This window comes from Lobosporangium transversale (assembly GCF_002105155.1).
Source record: "Lobosporangium transversale strain NRRL 3116 chromosome Unknown BCR41scaffold_79, whole genome shotgun sequence".
NCBI classification, from domain to species: Eukaryota; Fungi; Mortierellomycota; class Mortierellomycetes; order Mortierellales; family Mortierellaceae; genus Lobosporangium; species Lobosporangium transversale.
The window spans coordinates 50,707-63,110 of NW_019029057.1; the positions used below are offsets into that span (position 1 = coordinate 50,707).

General features: G+C 42.5%; 4 protein-coding genes across 4 annotated transcripts; 2 read left to right on the forward strand and 2 right to left on the reverse strand.

Annotated features, from left to right (window-relative positions):
- Positions 1 to 179: 179 nt before the first annotated feature.
- Positions 180 to 1,649, forward strand: BCR41DRAFT_288571 (hypothetical protein; the record flags this gene model as incomplete). Its single annotated transcript, XM_022020310.1, has 2 exons — positions 180 to 1,002; positions 1,342 to 1,649. Coding segments are annotated over 2 exons (1,131 nt in total), but the record flags the coding sequence as incomplete, so codon positions are not given.
- Positions 1,650 to 2,743: 1,094 nt separating this feature from the next.
- Positions 2,744 to 3,067, reverse strand: BCR41DRAFT_402192 (hypothetical protein; the record flags this gene model as incomplete). Its single annotated transcript, XM_022029285.1, has 1 exon — positions 2,744 to 3,067. The coding sequence occupies one exon, from the start codon at positions 3,065 to 3,067 to the stop codon at positions 2,744 to 2,746; it is 324 nt and encodes a 107-aa protein (XP_021875466.1).
- Positions 3,068 to 6,674: 3,607 nt separating this feature from the next.
- On the forward strand, positions 6,675 to 10,785 carry BCR41DRAFT_364971 (hypothetical protein). The gene is made up of 4 exons (XM_022026093.1): positions 6,675 to 7,531; positions 7,663 to 8,855; positions 8,944 to 9,255; positions 9,381 to 10,785. Exons 1-4 carry the CDS (start codon positions 6,945 to 6,947, stop codon positions 10,751 to 10,753), a joined length of 3,465 nt encoding a protein of 1,154 aa, XP_021875467.1. The 5' UTR covers positions 6,675 to 6,944; the 3' UTR covers positions 10,754 to 10,785.
- Positions 10,786 to 11,403: 618 nt separating this feature from the next.
- BCR41DRAFT_364973 (hypothetical protein) lies at positions 11,404 to 12,255 on the reverse strand. The gene is made up of 4 exons (XM_022026094.1): positions 12,085 to 12,255; positions 11,840 to 11,915; positions 11,692 to 11,740; positions 11,404 to 11,572 (listed from the first exon to the last, which is right to left on the reverse strand). Exons 1-4 carry the CDS (start codon positions 12,121 to 12,123, stop codon positions 11,518 to 11,520), a joined length of 219 nt encoding a protein of 72 aa, XP_021875468.1. The 5' UTR covers positions 12,124 to 12,255; the 3' UTR covers positions 11,404 to 11,517.
- Between the last annotated feature and the right edge of the window lie 149 nt (positions 12,256 to 12,404).

A 12,404-nucleotide genomic window follows, 5' to 3' on the forward strand; every position in this document is an offset into this window, starting at 1 on the left:
GACTTTCAGGACTCCCGGAGAATATGACTTCTCTCGTGCCTTCTCTCAGCTATCTTAACCTCTCTCATAATCAATTCAAAGAGATTCCATTGGAGCTATGTCGGCTGACATACCTTCAAGTTCTGATCATGTCCCAGAATCACATTGAAGGTCCAGTCCCGCCTCAGCTGTGCTCTAGTCTCACTCAACTCAAGACTTTGCGGCTCTGTGCAAATCAAATCACGTCTCTACCTCATACGCTTGCGCGTTTGGATAAGCTCGAGTCTCTTTCGCTGGGGTCGGTGTACGGAGGTAACCTTTTAACAACATTTCCTGCAGACTGCATCCAGCACATGTTAGGTCTCCGAGAGCTTGATCTGAGCCACAACAAACTCTGTTTCTTACCAGCGGACATTGGCCATCCACACTCACACCTACGTCAGCTGAATGCATCCGACAACAAATTGGAGGCCATTCCAAAATCTATTGGGCTTTGCAGAGAGCTTCGAAACCTGAACTTGGGTCGCAATCAACTGACTAGCTTGCCAACTGAGATTGCAGATTTGAAACAGCTAGATACACTGGACTTGAGTGAAAATCTGCTCTGTGTCATTCCAGGTGATGTCGCCGATTTCTTGACAAAGACAACGCTCTTGCTTACTGGGAATCCATTCACTCGTGGGTACTGTGATGCAAACAGAAACCCTGTCAGCGAAATTGGCGGTTTGAGTATCGCACAACCCTCCGATGAGGAGCGTTATGCCGCTATGCTTAAGAGCCTTTCCCGAAGGGCCATCCTGAATTCAGCAGTGTCTTCGTCCTCTTCCAGCACACCTACAGCAGCTACCATTGCGGGAGGACGTGAATCACCACGACCATCGGCTTCAGCTGAGAGTGGCTACGAGATGGATCAAGATGAGAGACTTGACTACCATTTGTACTATACCCGTCATGCATTATCATCTAGGCCACCTTCGCGAGCCGGATCAGTCGGTGGTTTGAGCGAAGCTGGTGGGAACATTAGTGACTATGCCAACAATTACGGGAGGTCATCAAACGATCTCAATGGTACAGGCACTGGCTACTCGACGCCAAGATTTAATGTAGAAGCGGTGTTATCGGACATTGATTCATTCTTTGACTATATTCCATCATTAAGCCACAACGGTGCCAGAACCACTTCAACAACCGCGATTTCATCCAGCACAACAACGGCAGAGCCATCAATTTTCGATGGCACTGTACTTTCAGCATCTTCTCCGTCGATGACTACATCACCAACATCGCTCACCCCTGCAGCGGCGCTTCAGCTGGACACTTCAACTCCTGGACAAACTCCAGCACAGAGCAACCCTATTCCAGACCTTAGTGGTAGTAGAGGCTCATCGGTAACACCTCCTTTGCCAGGGAGACGCCCTACTGTAACCTCTTCCAATTTCTTTCCGACCCTCAAGGAGCTAGCTGCCAGGGCTGTCCTTTATTGTGGTGAGCCTCTACCTCTCGAGTACATCCCTGAGACTGTGGTCGAGTATCTTCAGCCAGGCGCACGACCTTGTGCATTCTGCCGGCGACCCTATGTCAAGGAATGGATTAGCTCTGTCCGCGTTAAGTCTTATTTAGGACATCCTGCTGTTGCAAGGCGTGTTCGATTTTGTTCAACCACCTGCTGGAAGATTGCAAACGAACAACTTGAGCTGGAAGAGCCTGGTAAGGCTACGATTCCGTCTTCCACTCCAGTACAGGGGGCTACTACTGGATATCTGTCCCCAACCGTGATTACAGTCAATGATTCCACCACAGTCACAGCCAGTAGTCCAGAAGATGAGCTTAACATGGCTGTACTTGACTCTGCACTACCACCACTATCACTGTCATCATCATTATCAACTCCGCTGACCCTCCTTCAACAGCAACAATCACAACCACGGCAGCCATGGTCACAGGGTATGAGGACATGCAAAGGTGGTCAGACCTATTGGCCAGTGGTTGGCCGGCAGCGCCGAGGTCGAATGCTCTCTCCATCTCCCTCATCCTCTTTATCATCGTTATCATCCGTTCATGCATCTATGGGTTCTTCTGACTCGATCACTAAGGCGAATGTATGTTCCGGAGGATGTCTTGGAGGTGGAGTTTGTGAATGGTAGAAAAAATCGGTGGCTCGTTTTTTTTTTTTTGCTCTTGTACACAAGAACCTACAGAAATTCAGATTTCATTTATGGTTGTATTTAGTTCTGTACCATATACAAATGAAAATAAATCATATTTACCTGTCAATATCTTGTTAATCAGAGGGACTCCTGCCTCGTTTGAAAGATAAAGACTTGACTTCACTTACAATTCGGGAATGTTGCTTTTTTATTGGCGTGTTCTTTTGACACATTGAGCATCCCCAATAACTGCTGGGAAAAGGGACTTAAGCAGAGCACAACCTGGATAATATTTTTTGGTCACTTGCTTCAGTGCTCTTTTGTTAGACAGATGTCCAAGTTAGAAAGAACAAAAAAAAAAAAAAGTCCAGGGAGAAGGGAGGAGACGGTTAAGAGAGACACAAGCACAAATAGCCGGTAAAACAAATAAAAAAAATAAGAATACAAGAATATGCCATTCAAAGTGAGCATTGTCCTTGTTAATTCAATTGAAGCAATTCTTTATTGATAAATAATGGTCTCCCTGTTACAATTGTCCTCAGAGCCAGCTGAAATGTTTTGACTAGAATGATTCAGTTCCTGCCTGTCTATTTCTTTTCTTCCATTCTTTCATTCTTTTACAAAGCGTTGAAGATGGCGGGGAGGATGACCAAGATAGCAAACATGGCCGACAATTTCTTCTGATTCGTTGTGGCTGCAGAAGGCTTGGTGGGACTGGAAGTGGGAGGCGAGGTAACTGGCAAGGTCGCTGTTGGTGCCGTTGAAGTGAGCGTGGGCAACCAATTCGTGGTGGTTTCGCCTGTAGGCACTTGTGGGGCCGTTGTGGGCACAGGCTCGCTCGCTGTCACACTAGGGTCTCCGGGAATAGGTGAGATGGAGACCGTGCCGGGCTCGGGCTCGGGCGAGATTGTAGGCTCAACAGGGAGAGTAATATCAGACATGGTTAAATAAAGTTTTTTGATTTGGGTTAAAGAATATTTACAAAGAGATGGTTTTGAAAAGATTGGTGAAGAGAAAAAAGAGAAAGAAAGAGAAGCAAGTTACCAGGGGAAGCGACGATATTTATATGCGCACACGATCAAGGAATGTCTGCACTGCCCTCAACAGGCATAAATAAACGTTTTTTTGTTGATGAATGTGGTTGGATTGGATTGGATTGGACGGGAGGAAGAAAGCTAAAGAAGCTAATCATATCATTGTATCTGCCAATGACGCACTTTTCTCGGTCTGTGTAAAATAGTGTTGCATACTCACACCAATATTTATATAAAAACAAACGGTCGACAGAGCTTGCATGACCCGGGGCATCGCTATTGAAACTACCTTAAATCTATCCTAACTCTTTACATTTTTATATTCCCTTTGGCCTTCGTGTGAAAAGAAAAATAAATTGTATGTGCGTTGCATCCAATGAAAGTAGCCCTCCTTCCTCCCACGCTTCAACCCCCTTTCAGCGGGCAAACTCATAAAAAAAAGAAACGGGACTGGGAAGGAAGGGGAAAAAGGAGTAATATGTCGACATTCACCAACAGACTGAATGCTGTTTCGTTTCTATAGGAAGGAAAAAAAAAAAAAAAAAAGAATACAAGAATATCGGCGTCAAGTAAAGAGATGATGACATAACCTCATTTAAAATCAGAGGGATCAAGACTAAAAATAAAAAAGGACCATTACTGGAGTTCGTCCACAGCCCTTACTCAGCCTCCAAAGACAACCCAGACTGCCCACTTGAGTGTCTCGGCCTATTAAGCGGTATAATATTCTAGATAGAGACCATGATATCAACAGAAAAGAGCAGCATCATCCCATCTTCTCTTATGACTTGTCTAGAACCAGGACCAATCCAATAGCACCAAAAAATGAGTTCTCCCTCTAATGCGGGCTCTTTTATTTATTTCCTTGTCGATTGCACTGCCCTTCTTACTGTTCCTGCACCCTGCGCCTTGCACCCTGAAACTTTTTTTGTTATTCATCTATTATATCAGAATAGATCACACTAGTAAACTCTTTTTTTCCTCGCATGAAATAGACGAATGAATGTATGCTATTTGTTTGCATGAAATGTGATGTGCGTCGCGCCATAGTGGAATTATGCTTTGTACGTAAAAAAGATGAAGAGACAAAAAACTATCCCAGTCCAAATATGAATGTTGGCAAATCATCGACTCAATGTATTGGGGCACTTAAATTCTTTAAACCGTTGAAGGGCTAAGCATGTTTTAGTTAGCATTGTGGTCCCTGTCACGCTGGAGACTGGCCTTAGGACCTTAGCTTGTGGTCTTCATCATACTCGCGTTCACCCAAGAGGGCGATCTGGGCAATAGTGGAGTGACATTTTATTGCAAATGTAGGAATTGAAGTTCTAAACTTGCCAACAATGTACCTTTACCAAGAGTGTAAGCGACTGCTGTCAAAACAATAAGCATGCCTTTGTAAGCAAGACTCGCCGTATTAACTATTACTTTGACTGTTGCATTGTAGATAAGCTTATTGGCCTTGATTGCTCTTCCACTCTTGCTCCAAGAGCCATCATCGCCAATGATATCCATGGCCTTTTGACTATCCTAAAGATTTGAGCTTGCTCTAGCGATTTTCCAACATCCCTTCAGTCGCGCATCCTACTCCTGTCTTCTCTCTTTGCTCTCTCTTACTGCAAGATATTTTAGGTACATGGTCTGGAGCGAATCTTTTTACCATCTTCACTCGATGAAAGACAAGCTCAAAGCCATACGATCATTTATTGAGCGTGCTGTGTAACGCTTGGCAGGCAGTGATAGAGGATTGGTATTGGGCACTCTTCCCAAGGGTGCACTACTATCTCCTTCACCTTTTTGGAGAGATAATGGGACGGTTTTGTTCTTATCAAAGTTTCCCTTTATAAAGTTGGAGTAATCTTGAGGCCCACCATATCACTCAACAGAGTTATTTATTGACTCTCTGTACAATATCCGCACATCCCCGTATCCTAAGATTCAGAGCGAGAGAGTCAATTTGAAAGTTGGAGTGGTCACTTTAAAGGTTCAGCAGCATCGCTAACATGATCTTTGATATAAACCATAGCGCTGGAGTTGCTGGTTCTCGAGATACGAGCGGGCTGTAGCCGGTGACGATACTGAATATCGCCAATTCGATATGTTGCACAGAGGGTTTGCTCCACATGACCAGACGCATCGTCCGACAACCAATGATGAAACATTACGTGGACTTCAAGGCCCATTCCAGCCTTCACCATAGCCTTTCATAGCAAATAGCCTCTGTTCCATATTAGAGCCCTTGCTACAGCTTTTGCTCAAGGAATATAGAGCATCTCTTGCGTTGAAGGACAAACTGAGACTATCATTGAAGCATACCCCTGTAGCTTAGTACATACACAGTATTTCTAGATAAGGCACGTAACTTCGCAAAGTGCTTAATACGCAACAGCGAAATATACCTACTCAAGTCTGCTGTGCAGATAGGCGCCACCAATTTTTCTTAAAGGTCTGATGCCAGCAATGACTTTCGATGATATTCACGTGTTTACTCTTTTTAATTCGCAAGCTGCGAAGCAAGCTCTCCTTCAAGGCAGTATCACTCTCTATAGGCACAGTTATTGTTCTAGATTCTGGTAGCTTACACGAGCAGGCAATAATTGGCACTGACATTCCTTATTAATGTTAGGCTATTGGTCCACAATTCATCCTTTTACAACGGTATTATCACAGTAATCCTATTCATTTGGTATCCAATGATGCATGAGAAAGGCACTAATAAGCAGTGGGTAAAGAGAAAAGTGTAAAGGATTGCATAGAAGTTTGCGAAATCATAGATTTATATTGTATGACCATTAGTATTGATATCCTTGTTGATACCTAACTTACAGAGGTGGTAACTTAATGAAAATTACATTATTGGGTTCCAGAATGGTGCATACAAAATTTTTAGTTACAAGCTAACAAATAAAGAAGAGAAAGAAAGAACATTGGGGGAAATTAATCATTGAAAGTTGACCTCATTGTTATTCATACTTTCAAATTTTGCGCGTCTTCATATTGCAGGTAAATATTTGTAAATGGCACATGAAAAAAATCCTCCAAAGCATAGCGCATCTCACTTTTATTCAAGTACTGAAAGTAGATCTTAGAGAATACAACAAGTGGATCGGAAAGAGATTGAGGGGATACGCTAGCAAGTACTTTAAAAGAGGTCTTTTGTATGCTCGGGAACATAATATTAAGGGGGAACGAGACATTGCAACGATGATGGGATGTATTTGCGTCGTTTCTTGTATCTGTCTGCGAGTAATAATGAAACTTTATGAATGTAAAAAAACAAAAAAAGACTGTTTCTCTAATGACGAGATATCTTTTACCAATTCAAGTGCATTAGATTCATGACCTGGTTTTTCATTTCTCATTTCTCATTGACAACATTTCTCTTTTTGATCAAGACGTTGTGTGACAAAGAAAACAAAAAGGTTTATCCTCATTCACTTCCAAAAAAGCTCTCTCCTTGGTCTGTGCTTTTCTTTCAATCGCAAACGTAAAAAAAAAAAAAAAGGTTTACGCACACACCTTTACAAATAATTCCCTTTCAATTACATCCCATTTTTTTTCTGCCGTCCCATTCCTTTTCTTCAGCCTATTTTCTTCTCTCTCTAATGCTTAATATCAGTTCTATTCTTACTTTGAGCCCGGAATATTTAAACCGAAGCATTGATCAGCCATAGAAAGTAGTTCGTATTCCTTATTTTCACCACATTGCTTTCCACTTGAACAAACAGACATACGGACAAACAAACAAACAAACAAACAAACAACCAAGAAAAAGTAAAAAGATATGGCCTCCTCTAGTATGTTGTGGCATCATATCCCAGGAAGACTTCATTCTGTCTCAGTGGCAGACAAATCCAACATCTGGGGAGTCACCTTGGATTATCAACTCTGTAGACTCGATCCTAACACGCAGCAATGGCAGTTCGTCGCTGTTACTTCAGAATCCGATAACCAAGCACGTTTTTCATCTTTACCCACACAATCAGCGGAATCAGCGCAATCGACGCCGTATTATTCATCAGCAACGTCAACGGCAATGGCGGCTAAAAAAAAGGTGCAGTCCCTGATCCCTGCGTCATTAGGACAGAGTCTTGGATTAACAGGTGATTCGATCACAAGTACAAATAGGCCCTTGCAGCAACAACAACGTCTAATGCATGACAATTTGATGGCATTCATTACGGATGAAGATACAGATGTAGATGCAGATGCAGATACAACACTCCAAGTCTCTGCAGCCGCAGACGGGACAGTGGTGAGATTGGACAGGTCTCATAGAAGTTGGTATTTGATTACACCACATTATAATCATTGCAATTTTGAAAAAGATGTCATCTGGATCGATTTAGGCCACTTATGGAGATGTGTCAGGTACCGCGTTCTGCTGGAGCACATTTTCATGCAAGAGATTTTAGTTGATAGAGGACCCAGCTCAAAAAAAAAAACTGATCTTCGATTTTTTTTTTTTTTTTTTTTTTTTTTTTTTTTTTTTAAAAAAAAAGCGTGGCTTCTGTATCGCAAATCTGGGGGTTAAATAACAGTGGTGATATTCACTATGGTACATCAAATCAGCTTGTACAGCTCAAAGCCCCTGTAACAACTGGAGCAGGATACAACAGACCAAACTTCACATCCATTTCAGTTGGACATGACAACATTGTATTGGCTACTGATGCACACACAGGCACAGTCTTTAGGCTCAAGACACACCCCTCAGTGTCGCATCCGCCCCTATGGACAGCTCTCCCAGGGACGGGCACATTTTGCCATTTACCGTCATTGATGCCATCCTTTGCCGGATCAGCCATAACCACCCAACGCCTTCATATGACCAGCTGCACTCTCTCTTCAGCGGATTATATTGTTGGAGTGGCAGCAGATGGACAAGTGTACCGATTTTGTAATAATGCTTGGATTTCGATGGGTGGGGGTGCAAAGTTTGAGAGCGTTGGGGTTGGAGTCGATGGATATGTCATTGGCGTTGACCAAGATGGCGATCTCTTTGGATGTCAGTTACAAAGCACTATCATGGTTCCCGGTTTAGCCTCGAGCAGTGAGGCAAGAGAAGCTGTGAGAATAGAGGTGTCATCAGGGGTTTCAGTAGAAGCACAACAACAGATGTGGCAAAAACAAGATGATGATACCGATCCTCCAAGTTCGCCAAAAGCACCCAATCAACCCAGTATCCCAGCCACGCCTCGGCTCCAAGGGATGCCGAAGCGGCCATTGACATCGCCGAGGGAACTGTTTGAAATCTCGGGTACAACTTTTTCGTCCTTTAGTCAAAACCAGATCGATCAAGGACAGGTACAGTCACGGAGGCAGGGCGAGCGCCAGTTCACGGCTCCTTTAGTATCTAAAACTGACAACAAAAACAACAACGATTCTACTCCGTCCTCACCAGCGATTTCACGCAGTAATTCTTTTATGATGCGATATTTAACCCCAGCCAGATCAGGTTCACAGCTGAGCAAAAAAAGCAGTTATGCATCTGAGAATGGCTCAGCACAGTTGTCTCCAAAGGCAAGACTAAATTTTGCTCAGGTTAATAACGCTGAGAATACTAGAGACATTCAACAAAATATTTCTCAGCAACCAATGATCTTGAATGACACCTCCACCACCTCTAAAGGAACGAAAAATACTCCGTTAAGGATACAAACAGCGCTATTTAATACTTACGGAGCACCTGAAGGTACTTCTTTTTCTTTACTTATTTGAGATCAATAGCTTTCTTTTCGTTTTTGCACTTCTGACATTATTGATTCCTACCTTATAAAAAGTCGATTCAAATGATGTTTCTTCGCGACCTCTTGTAACTACTGGGATCAGAAACGGTAGATCCCCTTCGACCGACCTTCCATTAGATAAGAACCCATACCCACCAGAGCTTTTTACGCCCTCACAAGCAGCAAGTATAAACAACGAAAACAATGGGTTGCATCATAGTAATATGTCGATGAATTCCTCAGAACCGGATTATTTCCCACTCTCTACGAAGCTGACCAACACGGGCTCAGAAAGTCAATGGCAGAATCAGACTAAAAGATATAGTAGTGATAAGCAGGAGTTCATAAATGACGATAAGGATGAAGGTAAAAAGGATAGTGTCCATTTCATTCACCTCACATTGGTGTGGATTTTAAAGAGTGGAAACTTGAAGAACGGATGACCATTCTCAAAAATGCCAATAAAACTAACAACACTTTCAAAACTATAGTTCCTTTGTCGGGATATCAGACAAGCAGCAGCATTAGAAATGACCACAGTAGAGGTGGATCTAGTAATGATGATGTGGCTGCTGCAGCCAAAGAATATGGCAATGGTTATACCCACCAAGGCATGAGGAGTAATCCCACTACAGCTCTTTCGGTTTCAACTCCTGGCCATCCTGAAAATGGATTCGGAGTATCTGCTCTGTCAGGAAAGAGTGAGTGGATTGAGGATGCAATGGATCCATATAATAGCCACTCACATGGGGATATTAGTTTAAAGACGAGTTTGAAGCCAGACCATGATAAAAAGCAATGGGACAGCAGCGCAAATGACCACAGCAACATCAACGACAGCAATAGCCATAACAACAGTAGCAACTATTCTGCTCCTATTTATTCCTCACCAACAAGCCCAAAGACCCTAGCATCGGGCTATTACTCTCCTCCAGACACTTACCAGGATCGTCAAACCCAATCGCGGGGTCAAACGCGTAACCAGCAATCAGCTCAAACAGTGTACAGTCGAGGCCCGTATTATCATTCTCCACCCCTCGGGAAATCTTCTCCCAGCCATAAACAGGAATTTCTTCACTCTACGTCTAATAAAGAGGAAGGTGCCAGCGACGGCCACAGGTCTTTCGAAGAAAACCCAGCAGCAGCACCGACTTTGCTATATACACGTCGGTCGAGCTCAGCATCAGAGATATTGATGCTTCAACAACAACAAGAATATCTTCGGCTTACACGGCTCCGCAGCGAGCCAGCCTCCACCTCGTGCGACAATATTCCCGCAAGTCAGGCGAGTATTAGCAGTAATAATAATAATCACAATAGCAATCATTTTAGCAAAAATTACCAGAACCGAGGAAGCGTTGCTAGTTTTAGTGATCATTATGGAGACCTCCTAATCGAAGACAACCAAGCGACCGCCGTTGCAGCTGCTGCCAGGGCGACACGTCCATATGTTACCCAAGAGGACTACCCATCTACCATAGTGCCATCGCCAGTGAAACCTGCCACTATTCGGTATAATGATCCCTTTATGCATGCCAATAATGATATCGAGATGGATAGCTTACCGAAACATGGTCTTGGAAATGGTAATGAAGGTAGTAGAGACACTTCAGGCCGTCCCTCGTGCTCATCTTCTCAACTTGATACTACAGTTACAGGTCAACCAGCACCGGGCCTACGAAGAAATGATCGATGTCCAAGCACGCCCAATAGGTCGATGGCTCGGCCTGTAACCATGAATGAAAGTGGAATTCAAGGCGAGGATGCCCAAGGGCGGTGGATTGGGGGATCGACAGGGCCAGATGCCCGAGTTACATCTTATAATCAGGATGTACACAAGTCCAAGTGCTGCTTAGTTTTATGATTTTTTGTATAGTATTCCTAACAAGTATGGACAACATGCATCACACCACCATCAATTGCAATACAATTACAATAATAAAAAATTCATGTAGTTTAGCCTGCACACGACATTCCCCAGCTGATGATCACTTTTTTGCTTCTTTCACACATGCACAAACATTCATTGGATAAGCTCTTTAATGATAAACATCAATGATACTCTATTCTTAGGCTAGCAGGATAACTTGGTCGAGACCATTATCATTATTATTATAGTAATTAAAAAGCCCCTCTGTATCTACCTTTTCTTATTAAATGATTAGAGTTAATTGTCAATCGAGCCAGGACCATCAATAGCCGCGTTCCTTTCTCGATTATGGTGCGATTATGTGACTGTTGCCTACAAAAAGCGCAAATTTATCGAGAAAGGAACACGGCTAATTAATGTGTTGTAATGAGTTCTTTTTTATTGAAAATAGTACAAGAAAACCAAGAAGCACCTTTTAACAAAAAAAAAGTGAAGAAAACACCTTGATAGTGAGCTGAGGGAAAGAAAGATAAACAAGGGTAGGAAGAAAATGGTAGGATTAATGTGGGTCCTGGCAAAGTCGTCATGGTTTTCGCCTTCAATCAGCTTTAATTTGCAAAAAAAAAAAAAAAAAAAAAAAAAAATGCAATTATGACGATGTTCCCGCCCTTTTTCTTTTGTGTGTGTTTGTAAATATGAATGTGTTGATGTTTTTTTTTTTTCTTCATTGAATCTTTTAGCAATTGAAATGTGAGATTCTAGACAATAGATTCGTAGCCATCGTAATTGTACTCTTCTCGAGATCCGAACAAGCTACAGTTTACAAAAGGAGCAAAATTAGTATGAACAAGAATTTTTTTTTGTTCAAGAAATGAACACAATATGGAAAACGACACCATGCATGAAGAACCGATACAACTTCTACTACTTACAAATAAATGATGATTCCAAAGACAGGGAACATGAAAATAAGTAGAGACCCTACCATCAAAAAAAAAAAAAAAAAAAAAAAAAAAAAAGGTTAGCAATAATGCCAAGCACAGTAAAGTGAAAGAGAAAAAATATCCTAAAATGACATACAAAGAAACTTGGAGCCGATGCTTCTACTCGAGTTGAGGACTTCAAAGATTGCAATAAGATCGAGGATTAAGACGATCTAGTTATCAATAACACAATTTTTTTTTTTTTTAAAAAAAAATAGTTAGAAATGAGGAGAGTACTGTTAGAAGAAATAATCCTCCATTGTACCCTTTCTTATTGTCCGTTCGCGCCTTCAATTCCTCCACTTGGTTGAGTAGAGACAGTGAGAAAGAAAGAAATTTTACCAAACCAAAGAAGCCGCCGGTGTACGCTGCTGGATGCATGGTCTGTAGTTGTGAATTCTGAGGGCCTGTTTAAGATGTGGATTATAAAAGTGCAAGTGCAGGAGTGATAAAAGGAAATGAAAGGAAGAGGGTGGGGAAAAAGTGGAGAGGAAGAGAAAAGAAGCGTTGAACATTGCAGATGACGGTCTAGCCAATCGGGGGCGTACGAATGAATGAAACGATGACAGAATTGCCTGTGCTCCCGCACGCGACCTCTGCTTAACAAACCAAACCCATTACGTCAAGGCTCATCCATGAACATGTAAATGCATGCAAGGGAC

What these genes read in the sequence shown, in the direction of transcription:
- BCR41DRAFT_364971 (XM_022026093.1), top strand. Translation starts at nt 6,945, where the DNA reads ATGGCCTCCTCTAGTATGTTGTGGCATCATATCCCAGGAAGACTTCAT. An exon ending in TACTTACGGAGCACCTGAAG is followed by an intron (nt 8,856 to 8,943) that starts GTACTTCTTTTT and finishes CCTTATAAAAAG; the next exon opens with TCGATTCAAATGATGTTTCT. An exon ending in AAATGACGATAAGGATGAAG is followed by an intron (nt 9,256 to 9,380) that starts GTAAAAAGGATA and finishes TCAAAACTATAG; the next exon opens with TTCCTTTGTCGGGATATCAG.
- BCR41DRAFT_364973 (XM_022026094.1), bottom strand. Translation starts at nt 12,123, where the DNA reads ATGCATCCAGCAGCGTACACCGGCGGCTTCTTTGGTTTG. An exon ending in CATCGGCTCCAAGTTTCTTT is followed by an intron (nt 11,741 to 11,839) that starts GTATGTCATTTT and finishes TTTTGATGGTAG; the next exon opens with GGTCTCTACTTATTTTCATG. An exon ending in TTTGGAATCATCATTTATTT is followed by an intron (nt 11,573 to 11,691) that starts GTAAGTAGTAGA and finishes TGTAAACTGTAG; the next exon opens with CTTGTTCGGATCTCGAGAAG.